Source organism: Phyllostomus discolor, chromosome X, assembly GCF_004126475.2.
Source record: "Phyllostomus discolor isolate MPI-MPIP mPhyDis1 chromosome X, mPhyDis1.pri.v3, whole genome shotgun sequence".
NCBI lineage: Eukaryota > Metazoa > Chordata > Mammalia > Chiroptera > Phyllostomidae > Phyllostomus > Phyllostomus discolor.
Genome location: NC_050198.1, coordinates 41,656,922 through 41,681,085, shown reverse-complemented (window position 1 = coordinate 41,681,085; position 24,164 = coordinate 41,656,922). Strand labels below are relative to the sequence as shown.

The following is a 24,164-nucleotide window of genomic DNA, read 5'->3' as shown; positions in this document are numbered from 1 at the left end:
AGTCACCTGCCTGCTTGGCTACTTTGAAAGTCACATAATATTTATGTGCTTCAATGTTCTCATCTGTACTGGGGATAAGAGTAGCCCCAAACCCATAGGGTTTTATGAGGATTAAATGTAAAGTGTTTACAACAGTGCCTATCACTCAGTAAGGGTCCAATAAATGTCGGCTCTTCTGTTACTAGTGCACCATTTTCCCAGCAAGTCCAAAAATAAAGGATAATTACTGCAACGCACTTTTCCAGGAATATTAATAAAGTAATTATGATCATATGCAATATACTTTAAGCCCTTTAAAAGAAAAGGTACTATACAGACAAAAGTCTGTATTTTTATTAACAAATTATTGGTTGTACCTTGATAAAGGATTGGTTGAAAATCTTAAATTTCAGAGTATTAAATCCAGAAGGCATCTTAACTAGAAATGGTGAAACATGGGTGGCAGTAATATGTAAAAACAGAATTCTTCAGAAATTTATCGCTTCTCGGCCTTTTGGCTAAGATCAAGTGAATTCTTCAGAAATCGGTTTTCATTTTTTTCTTCTAGTTTTCACCCTACACCGGCCTACTGTTTTCAGGGTAACATGGCTCATTGAGTTTGTTTCTGCACTTTCCACTTTTCTATGCCCTTCTAGATTAAACTCATTAGCATCGCAGTCTTTTCTACTTGTTGTTATCCTATGAGCTGATTAGCAGTCATATAGTTGCAAAGTTTTGGGGTTTTTTTGTAAGTTTGACTTCTTATGGGCAGTAGAAATTGGCACAGGAGAGAACACTCTCCTCTCTGGCTCTGATTTTGAAAGAGAGAAACAACTGGGTCGCCGTGCCTGTTCTGTGAAGATTAGCAGCCTTTCACGACTGATGGCATGGTGCTTTATACTGTATGCAGAGGCTGAAAGCAGTATTTTCAAAACAGCAACATCTGTTTAAGAGCAGGGCCCATCTGCATCTTTAGGTGTTAGGTACTGCTGCCTTTGGTTTTCATAGTCTTTGCTGTTTATGTCTTTTTGCTTAGCTTGGATGAACTACATGAAACCCTGTCATGTGCTTAAGTACTGTACTATTTCTACTTTGTGCCTTCTCTTGATCTGCTCCACTTGTGCTTGCTGGTAAAAATAATTACTCAAAAATTACTAAAGTAGGTTATAGAGTGTACATCTTTTTGATCATTTGAATGAGAGGGATAAGTGATGCTATGAATAGAGATTAAGCACACAGGGTACTTTTTCCTGTGCATTTATTTTTTACTTCAGAAATGGGAGAATTTTTTATAAATTGGTTTGAGATTTTAAACCAGACTAAAATGTAGTAGACTCTTACTTTCTAGACCAATTACAGATTTAATAGTGAAAGTAAATAGCTCATTTTCAAGTGGGAGTTGAAATAAGAAGCAACATTGCACGTGCACACACATACACTCACCTGCTTTACAGCCTTAATGTGGCCTAAGGACTGCAGTATGTCTTAGTTCTCTGTTTTCTGTTTGGCCAGGACTTTTTTTCTCTTGAATAAACAGTACACTTGGCTAATCTCTCTCTACTCATGCTTCTAAATCTCTTCCTGTCCTGCCTCTTCTAAGACTTAGCCCTCTTCTCTCTCCATCTCTTCCTTTTTCTTTCCCCACTGCCCTCTCCCTCCAGCCTCTGAACGTGCTTGGTTCTCCCCACTCCCCCATCTCCTAGAACTGTGGTCCAAGCTGGGCTGCCCACTGCATTGCCATCTGTGTTCAGAAGCAGAGCATTCACTGCTTGCCTACCCATCCTCAGCAGCCACTCACTTTAGAACTCATTGTTCCACTTCTCCCTCCCAGGCTTTTGAGAGGTAAAAGCCAGTGTGTTCCTCTTGCTCTCTGGATTCCTGTTTGCAATACATGTTTGGCTTTTGAGTATTTATTCCTCCCTAACCAGCTCATTAGTTCATTTTTTAAAAAGGTTTCTGTTTTATCCAGCATTTTCAGATGTTTTCAGCAGGTCTTAGGGCATCAAGACCGTCATGCCTCCAGATACCTCTCCTTATGGCTTCTGAGACCTAAATCTCCTGGCCCATCCACCTCTCAAACTTCTTTCCTCATTCCTCTGCTTTCTTCTGCAAATTGTGGATTTTCTAGGAAATCCATTCTTTTCCTCCTTTCTCTATACAAAGCCATCAGCAATCTTTCTCACTCCCTTCTTTCTACTAGTATGCCTTCTAAGCATGACTTTCCAATCCATAACTTTATGTTACCCTTTAGCTTATATATTACTTCAACTGACACCTAAACACTTGTTAAAAATTAATCACTCATCTTTTCCTAAAAACTACTCCTCTACTCCCAGTTTCTCTGATACTGTCTCCTCCTCCCTTCCCTTCTTCCTTCTCCTCCTCCAAAATCAAGATTTTGATTTCCTTTTTCCTTAACATTTATTGTATCTGGGAAATTCTTCTTTCCCAGCCTGACTTAGTTCAGGTTTTTCTCTTTCCTCTTCTAAGCTGTTGGTATGGTATTTTAACTGGTTTTCCTACCATGGTTCTGTCTCTTCTCCAACCCCCCACCACATGTGCCTTCAGTCAGATTAGTGTTCCCAGCATACAGCTCTGATGATCTCTTTCTCTTGCCACCAAAACATCAGGTTCCTGCCTCTCTGTCATTTGTAAATGCAAACCTCTGTCTCCTCCACAGTGTGGCCCCACCTCTCAACAGTCTCCACTTTTTCTACCCCTCCTGTATGCTGGTGATGAGAATGAGGTGTTTGTTGATGGCCAGATAGTCTCCGAGTCTTGCTTCCATTTGTGCCTTTTTGTTGTGATTGTTGTTATCATATCCAAAGTTATCCTTCCAGGGTAGCACAAATGCCATAAATGTCCCTCCAGGCACATCTCCCAGAAGTGAACTTGGCCTTCTCTGGAGCCCCATATTGCTTTATCTATATCACACCTGGTATTTACCACTTTCCTCCTTACGTGATCAATAGTTGTTTTCTCCTCCTCTCTCTCCTTTGGAGAATTTCTAACTCCTTAAAGAAAGTGGCTGTGTTTTACTCATCTGTTTCTCCAGTGATACTTTATTCATACTGGGCCCTTGGTGTTAGTTGAGTAAATATACTAATGTCAGGAGAGTGAATAAAACAGGACCCAGCACAACCAAGTTATCAAAAAGAATATTTTCCTGTCTAGAAAGGCCATTTATTTAGTAAGCATTCACTTTAAAAATTTTAAAGTAGCTAATGTATGCCCATGATTGAATATTCAGGAAGTATAAATGGGTATTATTATAGAGAATGTTTGTGTCCCCCACCCCAATTCATATGTTGAAGCCCTGCCATCCAATGCAATGGTTATTTGAAGTGGGACTTTGGGAGGTGATAAGGTTTAGATGAGGTCATTGGGTCTAGCCCTATGATGGGATTAGTGCCTTTATAAGAAGAGGAAGTGCCCTTATGGAAGAGCTTCCTCTCTCCAACAAGTGAGGTATAGCAAAAAGGCTGCCCTCTATAAACTAGGAAGCAGGTCCTCACCAGAACACTTCCATGCTGGCATTCTGATCTTGGACTTGCAGCCTTCAGAACTGTGAGTAATAAAGGTTTGCTGATTGAAGCCACCAAGTCTCTGGTATCTTGTTATAGAAGCCCAGACAAAGACAGGTGTACAGTAAAATTCTGTCTCTCCCTCCTAGTACCCTTCAGCCCCCCCTACTTCCCTCCTCATACACGATTGGTACATTCAGCCTATTACTATCCACCAGTGGTAGTTTAGACCTAAACAGGCAACTTGGTATTTATATATGTGTTTCCTAATAAACAGTGCCTAATGAATGGGCTTCTTTGCTGCTGTATTGACTGCACAGTACTCTATTGACTATCCCCTACTTTATCTATTAAATCCTCTGTTAATGGATATTGAGATTATTTCTGATCGTTTGTTATTCTATAAACTACAGTGGATAGCCTTGCATATACATCATTTTATATGGGTTCACATGTATTGTAGGATAAATTAGAAGCAGAATTACAGGTATTGCCAAATTCCCCTTTTCGGAAGATGTACTGGCTTTCACTCCTGCCTGCAGTGTGTCAGAGTGTCTGTTCCCAGACATTCTCTCCAACTGTATTAGTTTCCTATAGTTTCTATAACAAATTACCATAAACTCAGAGGCTTATAGAAACACAAGTCTATCATCTTAGAGTTCTGGAAGTCAGAAGTCCAAAATGGGTTTCCTTGGCCAAAGTCAAGGTGTCAGCAGGGCTGCGTTCCTTCTGGAGGCTCTGTGGGAGAATCTATTCCCTGTATGACTCATGGCCTCTTCCTCCATGTTCAGAGCTGGCAACAGTGGATGGGTCAAGTCCTTTGAATCATTCTGACTTTGCTCCCATCATCACACCTATTCCTCTCATTCTGACTCTTCTGCCTACTCCTTCTACTTCTAAGGACTTTTATTACTACATTAGGCTCACCAGGGAAGTCCAGGGTAATCTTCCTATCTTAAAATCAGCTGATTAGCCATCTTAATGCCATCTGCGACCTTAATTCCTCTTTGCCATTTATGGTAATACAACTTGGGTCCCAGGGATTAGAATATGGACATCTTTGGGGGACCATTATCTACCTACCGTATGAACCCAGTATGCTTTCTAGTTTTTTTATCTTTGCTAATCTACTAGATGAAAATGTAGATTCATAGCCTTCTTTTGTATTTTTCTTATTTGAATGAAATTGAAAATCTTTTGGTTTGAGCTATTTATATTTCAATTTCTACATTATCTGTATCTTCTGCCCGTTTTTCTTTTAGGAATTTGATCTTTTTCTTGTTAATTGTAGGAACTCTTTATTTCGTAGCTATACTGACTTATATGTTGCAAGTATTTTCCCATATACCTTTTGATTTTTCTTATGGTGGCTCTTGATATGAAGAATTGTAAAACATATTTTTCAAAGAATTCATCTTTTTTTGTGACAGATGTCCCTAAGGCCACCCCAGGTTTGATTTTTCACTAGGAGAACTCACAGGAGTCAGCATATAGTTGTACTCACAAGTGTGATTTATTGTAGCAAAGGAAAAGTCACGTGGGGTGAAGTCTGAGGGGAACCAGGCATGAGCTTCCAGAGTCCTCTCCCAGTGGATTCTCACAGGATACATTTAATTCCCCCAGCAACAAGTTGTGACAATACTCAGTACCCAGTGTTTTTATTGGGGGCTGGTCATATAGGCACTCTCTGCTTAGTGCCCACCAAAATTCCAGACTCCCAGAAGGAAAGTAGGGGTTCAGCATAAAATACAGTTTAGGCACTGTAAACCACACTTAGCAGTTAGGGAATGGTGAAAACTCTCCCAAAACCCAGGTTTTCAGATGCCAGCCAAGGATCAACCATGCAAGCAACCTTTTTCAAGGAGAGCAGTCTTAGACTTGCTAGGTTCACTCTTGTCTGCACACTTTTGTTTTATAGCTTCTGTGTTTTACATCCAAGTTAAAAAGCTCTTCCCCACTTAGAGTTATCAAAAATTATTTCACATTTGTCTAATGCTTTCATTTCTTATTTAAAATCTAAATATTATCAACTTGGATTTTTTGGGGGGTTACTTATAAGGTATGAATCCAACTCTTTTGTAACTGTTGTTGTGATACCACCTGTTGACTAATTACTGATTTGAAATACCACCTTTATCACACTCTGAATTCCTCTACATATTAGACTAGGCCCAGGAAGCTAATACTCACTCCCTGTCCCCAAGAAGCACAGTTTTCCTGGGTGACATGGACAGACAGATGCATATGATAGAGATGCATATGTGCAAGATGTCAGGGCAGCAGAAAGTGAGGTTGGTGTTGAGGATGGCTTCCTAAAGGAGGCAAATCCTGAAAGAGAAGTAGGAGCATTGGCCAGGCAGAAATGGACATGGCAACTTGCAGAAACAGTATGTGCAAATGCAAAGAGGCCAGATGCAGGCTGGACCTGCATATAGATTAATGTCTGGCATTGGTGTGCACGTAGATGTAGCATAAATAGATGGTGGAGGGGAAGCCTGGGCGGAAGCTTGCAGAACCTAACATGCCCCACCAAGAAGTTTCTTGTTTTATCTGAAGGTGAGGGGAGCCATTGCAGGGTTTTAAGCAGGAAAGTAATATGATTTGATTTCTATTTCAAAAAAAAACATTACTTGGGTTGCAGCATGCAGAGTGGATAGAGAGGGGGAGGAGAATATTTCTGAAGATGGTTGTTAGTCACCTAAGTATGTGATGAGCAGGGCTTGAAATGGGGTAATGAAGCAGGACAGGAGATAATATAGACTTGAGAAAGATCTAGGAGGTAAGATCAGTAGATTTTGTTGATTCAAAATAGTTATGAGGGGGATGTGATTATAGAGAGGGTAGAATCCAGCCTGAGTAACCAAGTTGATGGTGGAACCAGTGGTTGAGATGGGGAATACGGGAGAGGAGTGAGGAAGAAATGGTATTCCATTTTAGATATGTTGTCACAGATATCTAGGGAACAACTAGGTATAAATATAGATATATAGAAGGAAGGTGGCTACAAAGATGTAGAGTTATGGCATGGGGAGAGGTTTTTTGGTAGGCCTGAATGTGATCATTAGCATTTTTATAGATGTGGCTAAAATTATTGTACCTGGAGAGAAAATTACAGTGAGAAGAGAAAGGTACAGTGGGTGAACCCTGAGAAATGTCAGCCTCATATTATTATGATTTTGACAGGTAGTAAGGAATGCTCTTTTTCTAAAATGGTTCCAAATGACATTTCAAATGTATTTTTGTGGCTCTTTTTTGAATAAATAAATATGTACATTTATATATAAAGTTAGTGGTGACCCAGGAATATTAAACAGTTTTCCCCAGGTAAAGTGGTAGAAATAGGGCAAGGATTATTTCTTTATTATATTTTATTGATTATGCTATTAGAGTTGTCCAAACTTTCTCTCTTTGCCCCCCTATACCTGGTACCCCTATTCCCTCCCCCTCTTAGCTCATGTCCATGGGTCATGCATATAAGTTCTTTGGCTTCTCCATTTCCTATACTGTTCTTAACATCCCCCTGTCTATTCTGTACCTACCAATTTGTGCTTCTTAATCCCTGCACCTTTTCCCCTATTGTCACCCTTCCCTCACAGTTGATAACCCTTCAAATGATCTCTTTATCTATGATTCTGTTTTTATTCTGTTTGTTTGCTTAGGTTTTTTTTTTAAGATTCAATTGTTGATAGTTGTGGATTCATTGCCATTTTAATGTTCATAGTTTTGATCTTCTCTTTCTTCTATAGTTCCCTTTAACATTTCATAGAATAATGGCTTGGTGATGATGAATTCCATTAGCTTTACCTTGTCTGTGAAGCACTTTATCTACCCTAGGACAAGGAAAGTTATTTACACAAAGTATAAATGGTAATTTATATGGTAGCTGCTTTTGACCTATGAGACTTTTGTTCAATTTGGGGATACAGTTACTTTTGACGCAGTTGTGAATTTACTTAATCAAGTCATGTGAAATAGGCTGAAATCACTATCTAGCATGAAGATGTTGCTTGGAATTATAATTTTTGCTGAGCTTTAATGTGTCCTATGATTCTTCCTTAAAATTTTAGGCTTTTTCCTCCAATTTTAATGAAGACTTTTTTCTCTTATATGAAGGGAGTCTGTTTCTCAGCAAGATGAAAATGAGGTAATTTTACCTTGCTGCACTCTTACATGGTAGATTGAAGCTTTTTAAAAAGACAAACATCTTCAATTTCAGAAATCAAATTAGAAAAAAATGGTCACTTAAATTCCTGTTCAAAGATTGCAAAATTCTATCAGGAAACAAGTAGTTAGTGGTAATCCCCTGGATTTTTAAGGCTAGGTATTCAGAGTTGTAGTTTATTTGCTGTAAAAGAGTTGACTCTTCCTAAAAATCATGTCCATTGATGACTGTGCCACTGCATGGTGGCAGCTTCATTTGAAAGCACTTTAAATCTATATAACTTATCAGTTTATTGCCCTGAGTACTATGAAAATGGTTTTCTTCTGTAACTGTATTCCTTTGAGATGATGTTTAATTTTTATAAATATGACTATCAAACATCCAGTGCTGAGACACCACATCACATGTCTTAGATGGAAGAGGCAGTCTGGGAGGAGGCTTCATGAGCTCTAAGAATCCTAATTTGGTGACAGAGAGACCTCCCTCCTCAAAGAAGGAAAGTCATGAATCGTTTACCATTTATAGATTCTTTTCAATAAAAGTAGTCCAATCTAGACGTGTTTTAAGTGAGTTGGTGCTTCTTTATTTTAAATAATGGCTAATTAAGTGGAAGATAAAATCTGTTGTCATTTCAGATTCCCCCCCCCGACAAGATACAACAGTGATAAATGTAGCCAAATTAAAATGATGTTATATTCTCTTTGTCAAAGCTGTTTTTAGCCCTAGTGTGAAATTGGAGATTTACATCTCAGCTTTGTTCTTTAACATTTTTCAAATGTTACATTGTGCTATTTGTAATACTGGAAAAAAATGCATGTGGTTGCTTTTTAAAAAAGTATCTATGCATGGCATCTCTTGACTGGAAGGAATCTGAATTGGTGAAATGCCCAAATACCAATATAGAGCCAAATAAAGGGAGACCCACTCCCTTGAAGCTAGGGGTAAGCACTTGAGAGTATACATTTTCTGATGTCAGTTTCCTGATTTGGATATTTTGCTCTAGTTACATAAGATGTTCACCTTGGGGAGGCTGAGTGAAGGGTGCTTGGGGCTCCCCTGTACATTTCTTTCCAATGTCTTGTAAATCTATAATTATTTCAAGTAACTTTTTTTTTTAGTTAAATAGTCTCCCATAATCACTTGACCACACAAAACCCTTAGGCTAGCCTCCTAAATGTTCTGGTGTATCCCACGTGGCCCTTCAGGATCAGGGCAATCACCCCTAGAGCAGGGGTGTCAAGCTCATTTTCACCAGGGGCTACATCAGCCTTGTAGTTCCCTTCAAAGGGCCAAATATAATTTTAGGACTGGATAAATGTAACTACTCCTTAACTAGGTGTAAGGAGCTCAACGCTGCCACCGGGTAGAAACAAGGTGCCGGACCGGATAAAACAAGGTGGAGGGCCAGATTCGGCCGATGGGCCTTGTGTTTGCCACATCTGCCCTAGAGTAAAGCTATGGAGCCCTTCCTGAAGCACCAACTGGAAACTAACATTCAGCAAAACACTTCTCTGCTCTGAGGCTTCCATTAATCTGGGACTGAACCATTCTTGAGTTGCCAATAGGCCATGAAATGAAATTGGTCCTGGACAGGTTCATGGAGTGGATTTATTACCGGTTTGGCAAACCCAACTAACTCCCTGTTTTGTTCTCATAAAGGGAAGTTCTATAAAACCAGTTCTGTCCATGGGACTTTGATTTCCCAAAAAGAGGGTCCAAATTGACCCAAGGTTATAGTTAGGGATAACTGGAAAATGCCAATGTGCTAATAAAGCACTTAAAGACTCAAAGCCTTAAAAATGTATTATGGGTAAGAGGGGAAAAAAGACAGTTAAAAACCTCAAGACATGTAATCCATTGTTTTAGGTTTTCACAGTTTTCAGGCAGGAACTTTAATTAGGCTTGTAACAAGGTACCACTTGTAGGGAATTTTGTACTTTTAATGAGGTACAGATGAATGGTATTTGTTAATGTTGCTTCAATGCTTAGTAGTTTGTATTGCTTTTTAAATAACTCATTTATGTTACTCTAATTTGAGAGCTTGTGCTGTATAGTTCTTGCCTTCTTCTCTTACCTGAATCTCTAAGGGAAAAAAGGTAAATTTAAAATATCTTGGAAGTAAGTTCTGGCACATTCAACTTTTAAAAAGTGTGGTTCTAGACACTTCTCCAAGGAGGAAATACAGAAAATCCAAAGACACATGCAACGATGTTCAATATCGCTAGCCATCAGAGAGATGCAAATTAAAACCACAATGAGATACCACTTCACACCCATCAGAATGGCCATCATAAACAAAGCAACAAACAACAAGTGTTGGAGAGGTTGTGGAGAAAAGGGGTCCCTAGTGCACTGTTGGTGGGATTGCAGACTGGTACAACCACTATGGAAAGCAGTATGGAACTTCCTCAGAAAACTAAAAATGGATCTGCCTTTTGACCCTGCAATACCACTGCTGGGACTATATCCTAAGAACACTAAAACACCAATCCAAAAGAACCTTTGCCTCCCAATGTTCATAGCAGCATAATTTACAATAGCTAGGTGCTGGAAGCAGCCGAGATGCCCATCAGTAAATGAATGGATCAAAAAACTATGGTACATTTACATGATGGAATTCTATGCAGCAGAAAGAAAGAAGGAGCTCCTACCCTTTGCAACAGCTTGGATGGAACTGTAAAGCATTATTCTAAGCGAAATAAGCCAGGCAGTGAAAGACAAATACCATATGATCTCACCTTTAACAGGAACCTAAACAACAAAACAAAGAAACAAGCAAAATATAACCAAGACACTGAAATAGAGGACAGGCTGACAGTGACCACAGGGGAGAGAAGAGGGAATTTCAGGGGAGAATGGGAGGGGTTTACAGGAACAAATTTAAAGGACACATGGACGAAAACTAGGGGGAGGGTGGTAATGGGAGGGAAGTGGGGAGGGTTGGGTGGGTGGGCTGGAATGGGAGTAAAAGGGAGAAAACTGTACTTGAACAATGATTAAAAAAAAGTGTGGTTCTTTTAGATTGCTTCAGTAAAGCCATGTAGTTCATGGACAACCTAGTTATTTGTTTTTTCCAAAAATTCTCTATTTATTTATTTATAGTTTTTTTATTGTATTTTTCTCCATTAACAATTATCCACCTTATACTCTATTCCACCTCCACCCCCACCCCCTGGACTACTTAGTTTTTAAAGAAAAATACAGTATCAACACTAACAAGTAATGCTTTAAAAAAATATGTTTTCTTGTGAGCTAATTTATTTTGATGGCTAAAATATTGGTTTAAGCACCTGGTCTTTTCCATCATAAGCTACACTTCATGACAAGAAATATCTGGAATTTTCCTGAGACATTTGAGGTCCAAGTCTGGCTCTTAGCATCAAAATCAGTTTAAGAGCTGTTTTCATGAGAGAGTTCTCATAGATGTCTCAGGGGCAAAGGATGCCAGTCTTTTTTTTTTTTTTTTTTTTTTTTTTACATTTTTTAATATATTTTATTGATTATGCTATTATAGTTGTCCCATTTTCCCCCTTCACTCCCCTCCACCCTGTACACCCTCTCCCACCCATATCCCCACTTTAGTCATGTCCATGTGCCATACTTATAAGTTCTTTAGCTTCTAGATTTCCAATACTATTCTTACCCTCCCCCTATCTATTTTCAACCTACAATCTATGCTACTTATTCTCTATACCTTTTCCCCCTCTCTCCTCCTCCCACTCCCCTGTTGCTAACCCTCCATCTGATCTCCATTTCTGCGGTTCTGTTCCTGTTCTAGTTGTTCACTTAGTTTGTTTTATTCTAAGTGTGGTTGTTAGTAATTGTGAGTTTGCTGTCCTTTTACTATACATGTTTTTTCTTTATCTTCTTTTCTTAGATAAGTCCCTTTAACATTTCATAAAATAAGGGCTTGGTGATGATGAACTCCTTTAACTTGACCTTATCTGAGAAGCACTTTATCTGCCCTTCCATTCTAAATGAAAGCTTTACTGGATAAAGTATTCTGGGATATAGGTCCTTGTCTTTCATGCTTGGAATATTTCTTTCCAGCCCCTTCTTGCCTGCAAGGTCTCTTTTGAGAAATCAGCTGACAGTCTGATGGGAACTCCTTTGTAGGTTACTGTCCCCTTATCTCTTGCTGCTTCTAGGATTCTCTCCTTCATTTTTACCTTGACTAGTGTAATTATGATGTGCCTTGATGTGTTTCTTCTTGGGTCCAACTTCTTTGGGGCTCTCTGAGCTTCCTGGATTTCCTGGACGTCTATTTCCTTTGCCAGAATGGGGAAGTTCTCCTTTATTATTTGTTCAAATACGTGTTCAATCTGTTGCTTTTCCTCTTCCCCTTCTGGTATCCCTATAATTCGGATGTTGGAATGTTTAAACATGTCCTGGAGGTTCCTAAGCTTTTCCTCGTTTTTTTGAATTCTTATTTCTTCATTCTTTCCTGTTTGGTTCTTTTTTTCTTCCTTCTGGTCCACTCTATTGTTTTGAGTCCCAGTTTCCTTCCCATCACTATTGGTTCTCTGTGCATCTTCCTTCATCTCTTTTATGGTAACCTGCATTTTTTTCCATGTAATTTGTGCCCAAAATCAACCAATTCTGTGAGCTTCCTGATCACCAGTGTTTTGAACTGTGCATCTGATAGATTGACTATCTCTTGGTTGCTCAAAATGATGAGCCCTGGGGCATTGATCTGTTCTTCTGTTTGAGACATGTCTCTCTCTCTCTCTCTATTTTTTTTGGTCTGGTTGCTCCTGTTATGGTGAGGGACGGAGCCTTAGGTGTTCACTGGGGCTGGGCACCCCAGTCGCTAGATTGTGACGTTGTATGTGGGGGCAGGGGCGGAAGGGAACAATGGCGGTAGCTCTGATCTCCTGGGACCTCAGTCCCTTCTCTGGGATCCTGGGTTGTGCGCTCTGCCCTGGTTCACAATCGCCACCTCAGTGGGTCCACCAGCTGCCGCTTGCGTAGTCAGGGTCCACCCACTGTGATCTTGTGCGCCCCAGAGGCCTTACGCGCTCCCGGTTGCCTTAGGCACCCAGTTCTCCCTGTTCTCCACACCCCACGCCCAGCCGCTCTTCTCTGCCCCTCCTACCGGTCTGGATGAACAGGTCTACTTCAACTTCTTGGGTGTCCGACTTACATTCAAATAAATTCTCTGTCAGTTCTGGGTGTTATTCTGCCTCTAAATTGTTGTTGTCCTAATCTTGGTTGTGTGTGGAGGTATGGTGCATCCACCTATGCCTCCATCTTGCCGGAAGTGGCCAGGATGCCAGTCTTTTATTTCATCCTATATCTGTACATCACTCAGAATAGGAAGTGTCATTCTAGAATGATTGCATGAGAAAGGCCACCTTATATGTTGCTGTCATAAGGACATTGTGTTGTTTTCATATTAATGACAATTTTAAGAATATTACTTGTATTCAGAGTTCTGTTAAATAAAACATATTAAAGAAAATATGGACTTCCAGCCAAGATGGAGGTGTACGTAGACACACTGTGCCTCCTCACATAACCAAAAGAAGGACAATAACAAATTTAAAAACAAAAAACAACCAGAACTGATACAAAATTGAACTGTATGGAAGTCTGACAACCAAGGAGTTAAAGAAGAAATATTCATACAGGCCAGTAGGAGACAGACAATCAGGTTGAGAGGACTTGCAGCAAAGCCGTGGCTGATGGACAGGGCAGTTCCACATTTGAGTGCATATAAACTGGGAGGAACAACTGGGAAGCGAGACAGACCATGCAACCCAGAGTTCTGGCTTGGGGAAATAAAACCTGAAAACCTCTGTCTGGAAAGTCCTGTAAGGGTTGAAGCAGCAGGAGAAATTCCAAGCCTCATAGGAGAGTTCATGGGAAAGAACCACAAGGTCCTAGAACATACACAAACCCACCCACCTGGGAATTAGCACCAGAAGGGCCCAATTTGCTTGTTGGTAGCAGCACCAGTGACTGAAAGCCATCAGAGAACAAAGCAGGTGACATTGTTCCCTCTTGGACAGGCCCCTCCCCCACATATAGCACCACAACCTAGCCAGGTGGGTTGCCCCACCAGGGTGAACACCAAAGGCTCTGTCCCTTCTACGTAACAGGTGCACTGAGACAAAAAAAAAAAAATGGCTCAAATGAAAGAACAGATCAAAGCTCCAGGAGAAATACAATTAAACAATGAAGAGATAGCCAACCTATCAGATGCTCAGTTCAAAACACTGGTAATCAAGATGCTCACAGAATTGGTAGAGTATCATTGCAAAATACAGGAAAAAGTGAAGGCTATGAAAAGTGAAATAAAGGAAAGTACAGTGAACCAAGAGTGATAGGAAGGAAACCAGGACTCAAATAAATGGTTTCGACTAGAAGGAAGAAAGAAACATTCAACCAAAACAGAATGAAGAAACAAAAATTTTTAAAAAAGTAAGAGAGGCTTAGGAACCTCCAGGACAACCTTAAATGTTCCAACATGTGAATCATAGGGGTACCAGAAAGGAGAAGAGGAAGAGCAAGAAACTGGAAACTTATTTGAAAACATAACAAAGAAGAACTTCACCAATCTGGCAAAGGAAATCAACTTCCAGGAAGTCCAGGCAACTCAGAGAGTCCCAAAGAAGTTGGACCCAAGGAAGCACACACCAAAACACATCATAATTATATTCCCTGAGGTTAAAGATAAGGAGAGAATCTTAAAAGCAGCAAGAGAAAAGGAGACAGTTAACCTATAAAGGAGTGCCCATAAGACTATGAGCTTATTTCTCAAAAGAAACTTTACATGCAAGAAGGAGTTGGAAAGAATTATTCAAAGTCATGAAAGGCGAGGACCTACATCCAAGAGTACTGTATCCAGCAAAGCTCTCATGTAGAAAGAAGGGCAGATAAAGTGCTTCCCAGATTAAAGGAGTTCATCATCATCAAGCCCTTATTATATGAAATGTTAAAGGGACTTATCTAAGAAAAAGAAGATGATCAAAACTATGAACAGTAAAATGACAACAAGCTCACAACTATCAACAACTGAATCTAAACAAAACAAAAACAAGCTAAGCAAACAACTAGAAGAGGAACATAATCACAGAAATGGGGATCACATGGAGGGTTATTGAACGGGAAGGGGAGGCAATGGGGAAAAAGGTAAAGGGAATAAGTAGCATAAACAGTAGGTAGCAAATAGACAGAGGGAGGTTAAGAATAGTATAGGAAATGTAGAAGCCAAAGAACTTATATGTACGACCCTTGAACATGAACTAAGGGGGAGTGATGTGGGTGGGAGGGGAAATGCAGGGTGGAGGGGAATGATGGGGGGGGGAGAATGGGACAACTGTAATAGCATAATCAATGAAATATATTAAAAAGTGAATGCTTAAGATATGTTCAGTACATTCTATTTATGGATAAAGAAGTTCACCCTACATTTTAGTGCTGTTTTCACCAAAAGTCCCTCTATCTCTGAGTTAAACTCTATTTAACAGAAATCACTTGTTTTCCCCAGTAGTACTGAATAATTAAGCATTGCTATGGATGCAGTGTCAAGGTGAAGCCTCAAAGAATTGCTGAGCTAGTTCAGCGTCATTACTAAGGTGTGGTCAGCATGCTATCACACAATATATAGCACTTAGGCCTAGCACTGCCAGAGTTGAGACCTGCTGAGGGTGCCACATACTTTGGAAAGTTCAAGAAGACAGTCCATCATAGATAGAGAACAGGCTGACAGCTCTGGAGTAGGGGGATTGGTGCGTGGAGGGATCAAGCAAAAAAGAAAAAGAACTGATGGACATGGACAACAGTGTGGTTACTGTTGGGGTGGGGGGTGGAGGTAGAAGAGGATATAGGGTGGATAAACGGTAATGGAAAAAACGGCAATATAAATAAATAAATAAATAAATAAATAAATAAGGGAAATTACACAAAAAGGTAATGTTAAAAAATAACAAATGAAAAAAGACAGTGCAGAAAGCATGTTCTTGATTACTTTTTACCGCAAACCTCTTGCCATTTGAATGGAGAAAACTGTTGCTGCTAAGTGATGCTGTCCCAGAAATTCTCAGTAATGTAGGGGAGGGTATACTGGCATTCAAAGTTGTAGGCTAACAACAGAGGAAAATGGGTGAGAAGGAAGATACCCTAGAGGAAAAGTGTCCAGACCCAGTGCCCCCAGAGAAAGTAGTTGTACAGGGGCTGTATGAAGCTTCATATTTTCATTCAGTCAACAGATACGTATTCTGCCTACTATGGGCCAGACATTGTTCCAGTCATCAGGGACACAGGATGTGAATGCAACAAGTGTCTGTCTTCATGGAGCCTACATTCTAGGGGAGGGAATGGTAGAAATCCAACAGTAAAGAAGTAAACAACTAAATATATAAGATGTCAAATGGTCATAAGTGATAATGGGGAAATAACATGGGAAAGAGAGTAGGGGGTGCAGTTGTAGAGGCAGCATATTTTCTACAGGGTGTCAGAAAAAGTCTTGTTGATTAAGGTTACATTTAAGCAGAGATGTGAAAGAAGCAGTAGGTGGAACCCACAAGGGTAAAGGATTTTAGATAGCTGGAACAGCTGGTATGTGTTTGGTGCTTTTGGGGAGCAGCACTGGAGGCCAGTGTGGCTAGAGTGGAGTGAGCAAGGCGGGAAACAGAGACATGGCAGGGGATGTGGCATCCACATGGGCCATTGGAAGGACTTAAACTTTAACTCCAAGCAAAATTGACAGCCAACTATTACTCTGAGTTTAGAGGTAAAGATGAAAGCAAAGGATGATTTAGGAAGTTATTATAATATTCAAAGTAGGTAATGGTGGAGGGTGAAACTAGGTTGGTAGCAATGAGGCAATGAAGCTAATGCCAAGGTTTTTGGCTCAGTCAGCTAGAAGGATGGAACTATCATCTGCTGAAATGGGAAAGCTGTGGGAAGAGCAGGATTGAATAGGAGGAGTCAAGGGTTTGGCTTTGGATGTGTTAGCCCAAAGTCCCCCAGATGCCTCTTAGGCAGTCTGGGGTTGTGGAGTGGGTACTTGGATAGCTAAATCTGGGGAAGAGAGTGAGGGCTGGAAAACAATAGATATATTTAGTAGTCACTAGGGTGTGGATGATATTTGAAGCCTTGAAACGCATCAGTAATGGCCTCCTTGAGTGTGAGCATAAATAGAAAAAAGATGAAAGATCTGAGGCCTGTGATTTCATAGACTGTTACCAGGGCTTTGATTCAAAATTCATAGAGAACAGTTAGTTAAGGATTTTCCTAATGTCATTTCCTTTTAAAAGTTAACATGTTATTGTTTCCTTTTGAACCATTTGCACTGTTTAATAATCATTCCTGAATTTCCTTTTACTTTTTTTAGTAGCTTTACCTGATCAATTGCTAATACTGTTTAAAATTGATTGGCATTTTTTGGTCTGGAAATCTGATTTTTGTGGCATATCATTTAAAAAATAATTAAAAGAAAGGTTTGTAGTCAGAGAAAATTGAGCTCTCAAAAGTAATTATGAAGATAAAAGGTAGTATAAGTCTATCCAATTTTTTTTCACTTTGTTTCTGTGTTGAAAGCCTCAGATTTGGTTGTGATTTTATGGTAGGCAAATCTGGTGAAAAATCAAAGGATGTAGACTATTTGTTTCCTCACACTGAACTTTAAATTCTTTTTGTTTGCTTTTTCTAGCCAATATTTGCATTTTTAAATGAAGAAAGGTTTAACATGGATGGATGGATGGTTTATAATCCAGTTGAAGAATACAGAAGGCAGGTAAGCCTATGGGTACTGTGGCATGTGGTGAATCTGAAACATACATGGTGACAATATGTCACCAGTCATGCTCTTGGAGGACCAATAGCATCCTTGATAAATAAATATGTGTTAAATAGCAGTGATATAATATAGCTTATTCTGTCTGTATATTCCATAGCCATATTCAAGCTACATTGAAGGCTGGCTGGCTAAGTTCTATTTCCTTCCTCCACATGAAGAACTTTAGTTATATGTTGTTCATGAAATGAAGCAAATACTTGGAGGCTAGAGAAATCAGACCTGTGTAGCTTCCTGTTTAGGAGTTGAATATGCTATATATTTGCATATTTGGGAGCCTAACTGTTGCTGGCAGTTAGATTTCAATTATATGCATTCTCTTTGCAGATTCAGATGAATTCTAAATGCTTTCCTATAATAATGTCTTTTAAGAAAGCTTTGATAAATGTATATTAGAATTGTCCTTACTGCTCTCTTATGTAAATATCACCTATATGCATGTTTATTTGCTGTAATAAAGGCAAGAGGCTTGGAATAATGTTGGCTGTTCAGGGACAAAGGTCTCTTCTAGCATGTTTGTGAAAAAGATCCTGTGCGTGTTATATAACAAGAGCCATAACTTGGCCTGTGGTATAGGACAGCGAGGAGTTTTGTGACAGAAGTTTTTCATAATTATCATTCTAAAAGCTCTTAAAATAATTGGAAATTTTGTTGAATGACCTTTGAGAATCAAATCAAGCCCACTTGCATTATATGAAAAGGCAGTGAATGTGAAGTCACAGAACCCTAGACTTGAAAAGAACCTTCTAGCCACCACCTTCACTACTGAGGACCTGGATTGATTTCTGTTTAGTTTTCATCAGTGGTGTGTACATTCATAAGGAGATTCGATGTTCTGGAATGATAGTGTGGGAATTTATCCTTAAAACACATGTTTGAGGTAGTATGTGCTATTGCTTCTAGAAATCAGCTTTAGACTATTGTTTTCAAAGCCTGCATATAGCTCTCATTTTTAATGACTTTTGTTCTGGGTCAGTTATTGAAGCAGAAGGACTATCAAAACATTTTGCATGTTTTGGAGATCTCTGAAGCATTATGTATTAAAATATTTGTACCTTATTTTTAGAGTGTTATTGACAACATTAAGACTTAATTCTTTAGGTCAATGCTTCTAGCTTGCAACAAAACAGTTCGTGTTTTTAAGATTGTATGCATAAATGAACTGTGGAAGTTATTTTGTTCTAGACTGCCATTACATTCCATCTTTTTTTCTTATAACTTTCTGATGGGACTTATAACTCTCTAATTGGACCCAGCATCAGACTCATCTGTTTGGTCTGTGGTCTATAGGGCCAGACCTAAAGAAAAGGTACAATGTCTGTCCCCAGCAAGTACCCACATAGTTTACTTTTGTGTGTCTATTTGTGTATTTGTGAGTATGGGGAGAGAATATTCCACCACCTCTGGCTCTTGTCTACACTAGATAAAATTTCATGGGTAGACGCTAGGGTGGGGTGTTTTCCATGTCTCTCTGTCCCATTAGCAGTCTCCTTAGACTACAAATGACTGTATTTTTCATACAACCTATAGGGTAATCACCAATCCCAAACTTGATTGAAAAAACTCTTAGGAGGTGGTGAAATGAGCCTCCCCAAGAGGGAGTTTCCTTTACTTCCCCTCTTTGACTTTCGTCATACACTTAGCCTCTTTCTACTTTGGAGCAGACTGAAGCATTTACTCTGTTTTGAGTAGGAAGAGGGAGTTGCCTGATCTCTTTTCTATCCTCAATTAGACATAGAGTAAGATCACATGATATATTTCCTCTAGGGTTGGGGGCGGTACATGGGTGGGGAATGAACTTGGATTTATCTTTATTGTACTAATAGTAAAGAATAGTTTGACATGAAATAAAGGAAGTTCTCAGATTCAAGAGAATCTTTATTTCCCAATGACAATTTAGAATTATGTAAGCCACCAGTGTTTTGTTTTGTGTTCTTATGTTGTCTGGATTATTGATTTGGCTCCCTTATTATAAATCAGTAGACTATCATTACACTGGTCAAAGAGGCATGTGCAAATTCTGCTAGAAAGGAGACCTGAGGTGAATGCAGAGATGAACTCATGCAATACTGACTAGGACTTCCTTTTTTTCCTGCAGGGCTTACCCAATCACCACTGGAGAATCACTTTTATTAATAAGTGCTATGAACTGTGTGACACATACCCTGCTCTCTTGGTAGTTCCATTTCGTGCCACAGATGAAGATCTCAAGAGAGTTGCAACTTTCAGATCTCGAAATCGAATTCCAGTGAGTACTGCAATTAATTGTTTGTCAAAGAGTGCCTTTTATTCCATAAGAATGGGAATCAAGTAATTCAGAGAAACACTCTTGGGTTTCAATCCAACAAATAATTATCAAGTGCTTCTGAGTGCAGAATGGGAAAAACAAGAAGACACTTGCCTTCCAAGAGCTGTCAATCAAAAACAGAGAATGAACACAAGTAATTCTTATGCAAGGGAGGATACAAGTAACACTAGCATATTTAAACCAAGTGCTAGGTGGAAGGAAAGAGGGTAGGACCAGAGTTGTTGTGGTTTTTCATCCTTGTAGCAAAATACCTGATAGATGATAGGCTCTTCATAAATTTCAGCTGAGAAATCCTGGAAACAAGGTACTATCTTATGTTATGGAACATATAAGTACAGGCTTTTATGTATACTCATCTTTATTAGGATTAGTTTATCCTTGTCACATTTACAAGGTGCCTTAATACCATTAGCAAACTGAAGCCAAGTGCAGATTATTCCAGACAGTATTTTTATGGTATCATTGGAACTAGTTCACAGAGTTCCCTTTGCTTCTTAAATATTTATGTACAAGTCACACTGTCTACTCTGTGTACATAAATTTTATTAACTAAAAATTTAGAGAATTTTTCCCTTCTACTTTTCAGATCATGTCATAATAAGTACTTCTTTCAATTAATTTCTTCAGCACAAGGGGCTGAAGAAATTAATATTTAATGTTACCTTACTTTTAAATTCCAAGTCTAGATATTTTTATCCTTAAAAGGATATTTGTGTGAAACTTTTGTATACTGTCAAGGTAATGCGAATTCTAATTCTTAAACTTCACTTGGTTCTCTAATTATGAGTGTTTGTTCATATCTTCATGATATATAGTATACTTGAGAGTTTGTTCTTTAGTTCATTTTGTTAGAACATGATGCTAAAGAAGTTAGAGTTACAAGTTCACTCCTCCTGTAATCTGGACATAAGACTGTCAGTTGATTTCTCAAAAGAAATCTTGCAGGCAAGAAGGGGCTGGAAAGAAGTATTCCAAGTCATGAAAGGCAAGGACCTACATCCAAGATTACTTTATCCAGCAAAGCTAATATTTAGAATGGAAGGGCAGATAAAGTGCTTCCCAGATACAGTCAAGTTAAAAGAGATCATCATCACCAAGCCCTTATTATATGAAATGTTAAAGGAATTTGTCTATGAAAAAAATCAAAACGATGAACAGTAAAATGACAACAAAGTCACAAATATCAACAACTGAACCTAAAAAACAAAAACAACCTTAGCAAACAACTAGAACAGGAACAGATTCACAGAAATGGAGATCAATCACATGGAAGGTTATCAGTGTGGAGGGGACATAGAATGGGGAGAAGGTACAGGGAATAGGAAGCATAATTGCCAGATACAAAATAGACAGAGAGAGGTTAATAATGGTATAGGAAATGGAGAAGCAAAAGAACTTATATGTATGACCCATGGATGTGAACTAAGGGGGGGGGGGGAAGCTGGTGGGAGGGGAGGTGCAGGGTGGAGGGGGATAAAGGGGAGAAAAAAATAGGACAACTGCAGTTAATAGTATAATCAATAAAATATAATTTAAAAAAAAACAATTCATAAGAGTAGCATTTCTTAACATGGCATGGTGATTCTAATGTTAAATCTCCCAAGCAGAGAGAAGAGGTGTGGAAGAAAGGAGGGCACTGGGCATAGGGCAGTTTCTTTTGCATGACCTCATTTAAATTTAAATTTGATGAGGGTCTTTATCAAATAATAAGTCTCTTGTATCTGTAGTGATTTGCTCCTGTAAACATGATCTCATATCAAATCAGCACATTATATACCTTAAATTTACACAATGTTATATGTCAGTTATATCTCAATAAACCTGAAAAATTCATATAAAATAAATACATAAAAGTGATCTAATGTTTTTTATCTCCTTTGAAGCAAAGACTATAGGAAGTAGGTGGGGCAGGTTTGTTGTAGATTAGAATTTGGTGGTTAAGGAAAGGCCAGTGCTTTTCCCAGGACTTCAGGGGCCACGGTGGTGTTTTTTATTAAAAATTTTATTTTTATGTTTTAAGATTTTATGTATTTATTTTTCGAGAGTGGGGAAGGGAGGGAGAAAGAGAGGAAAGAAACATCAATGTGTGGTTGCCTCTTGTGCACCACATACTGGGGGCCTGGCCCACAACCCAGGCATGTGACCTGACTGGGAATCAAACCAGCAACCCTTTCGTTTGCAGGTCGGTACTCAATCCACTGAGCCACTCCAGCCAGCGCATGTTTTATTTATTTTTAGACAGAGGGGAAGTGAGGGAGAAAGAGGGGGAAAGAAATATTGATGTGCGAGAGATACATGGATCGATTGCCTCTTGCATGCCCCCAACTGGCAACCTGGCCCATAACCCAGGTATGTTCCCTGCCTGGGAATTGAAGTATCAACCCTTTGGTTTGCTTGCCAGCACTCAGTCCACTGAGCCACACGGTGTTTTTAACTAGTCTCCATTATGGCACAAAGACACAATGAATGAGTATTCATATCATCATATAATCATTCTCACCAACCCATTGTCATTATTATGCATGTCAATTTTTATGAATATCAATGGTTGTCATTTGTTATCGTGGAGGAGGTGACTTGAAAAGACAGTTGTATTATTTGGCCTTGTATTAAGTGAACTCAAACTGTTATGCTTCTTTAGTTCTTATGTCTGGTTTTCATAGTTTTTCGTATCTAACTTTACGAGCTGCTGGCCAGCTTCTAGGTGCTAACTCAAGCCAGCCAGCCCCCTGCAGTTCACTGAGTCCTTTACCTGCATTAGTTCTTCCTTTGTCATTCCAGCAGCACCACAGGATAGCATTACTCCCCATTTGATGAAAGAGGAAAGTGAGGCAACAAAGGCTGTGAGCTCAGTGTGCAGGTTAGAACCACAGCAGAGGTCCACCACCCCAGAACCCAAGCTATTACCCAACATGCTCACCTCTCACCCCCCCCGCTTTTTTTAACAGCTTTATTGAGGTATACACCACGTCCAATTAAAGTGGACAATTATATAGCTTTTGGTGTATTACATTATTAGCTACCTTTTACTGTTGTTTTTTCTCACGTGCTGTGAGCTGGAAAACCAGGTATCAAATCTACTAGGTATGTGTATAAAATTAGAGAAGACAATGTGACTAAAGGCTCAAAGACCTCTCCTAGGAGCCAGGTATCCATGCTTCCTTGTGAGATTCTGAAGGTTCTTTTGACTGCCCTGACAGCTTCTTGCTTCCCTTGAGTTATCTCCCCTCCTGTTGGATTCTAGAATTGAAACTGTTGGGAAAACGACCTGCAGATATGAGTTGGTATTACAGAAATGTGATATATCAGAGGTGATTTCCTTTACCTCTCACTTTTTGCTAAAGTTGTTTCTTCGTGATGATAAATCCAGTGCAAGTTACAGACTGAAATAATAGCAGACGCTTTCTATTTCCTTTAAGTGATTTAACACTTTTAGTTAAGCATTTAATTTCTATTAGATGTGCTGCTAATTATGAAAGGACTAGTAAAGCAATTGGTTATTCTAATTGTTTCTTAATAGTGACATTGTTAAATGTGTGTTTCTGGGCACACGCAATGAAGTCATAGGTGAATAAGCATTCCATTTCAGCAAAAACAGATTCACTTCATCGTGATTCTTAGTGCTTTATTTTTATAGTTTTAATTGTTTTGAGATTTGCTTTGATAGCTTAAAATTTCTGTACTAACTATAGGTACTGTCATGGATTCATCCAGAAAACAAGACAGTTATTGTGCGTTGCAGTCAGCCTCTCGTCGGTATGAGTGGTAAACGAAATAAAGATGATGAAAAATATCTTGACGTCATCAGGGAGACTAATAGACAGATTTCTAAACTCACAATTTATGATGCAAGACCCAATGTAAATGCAGTGGCTAACAAGGTGAGTATATATAATGACATGATAGAAACTTATATACAGCGTATGGTGTTTCACATGAGTGTTTTTGCCATACTGTGTCAACATGTGGGCTTAAATTAATAGTTAAACTTAGCTTAAAAAGGAAAACTAGTTCACTGAGGTAGAAAGTACTTTTAATCACAAAACATATCTTAAAAGTTGAACATATTAAAGTGCAAATAATCTCTAGGTAAATTGGTGAGCCTACAACTGTAATGAACTTGGGTTTAGGTCGAATCTTAGGCAAAAGTTACAATCTCTTTGGAGCTCTTTAGGCTGTTGATGGTCATTCTTAATATCTGTACTACTAAGATGTCTGTGAGGAGTTGTGGGAAGGTGTAATTGATAAAATTTTAAATTTCTAACTTTATCAAACAGTCTGTTCACTGTACCCATCAATATGTATTCTCATTTCTCTAAACAGTTCAAGAAATGAGTAAGTCTATGTATATGAAGTTTCCTCATGGCCTTCTTAAGCAGAAAATGCCAA

The 24,164-nt window shown here is 39.0% G+C and overlaps 1 protein-coding gene across 5 annotated transcripts in view; it reads left to right on the top strand.

Moving 5' to 3' along the window:
• Window positions 1-24,164, top strand: part of MTM1 (myotubularin 1) — a 154,295-nt gene that overhangs the window by 92,904 nt on the left and 37,227 nt on the right. For all 5 annotated transcript variants that reach the window (XM_028522491.2, XM_036016732.1, XM_036016730.1 and 2 more), the window contains 3 exons: window positions 17,324-17,407; window positions 19,566-19,715; window positions 23,468-23,656. In XM_028522491.2, the coding sequence (XP_028378292.1) occupies window positions 17,324-17,407; window positions 19,566-19,715; window positions 23,468-23,656 (423 nt within the window). The remainder of the gene's footprint in view (window positions 1-17,323; window positions 17,408-19,565; window positions 19,716-23,467; window positions 23,657-24,164) is intronic.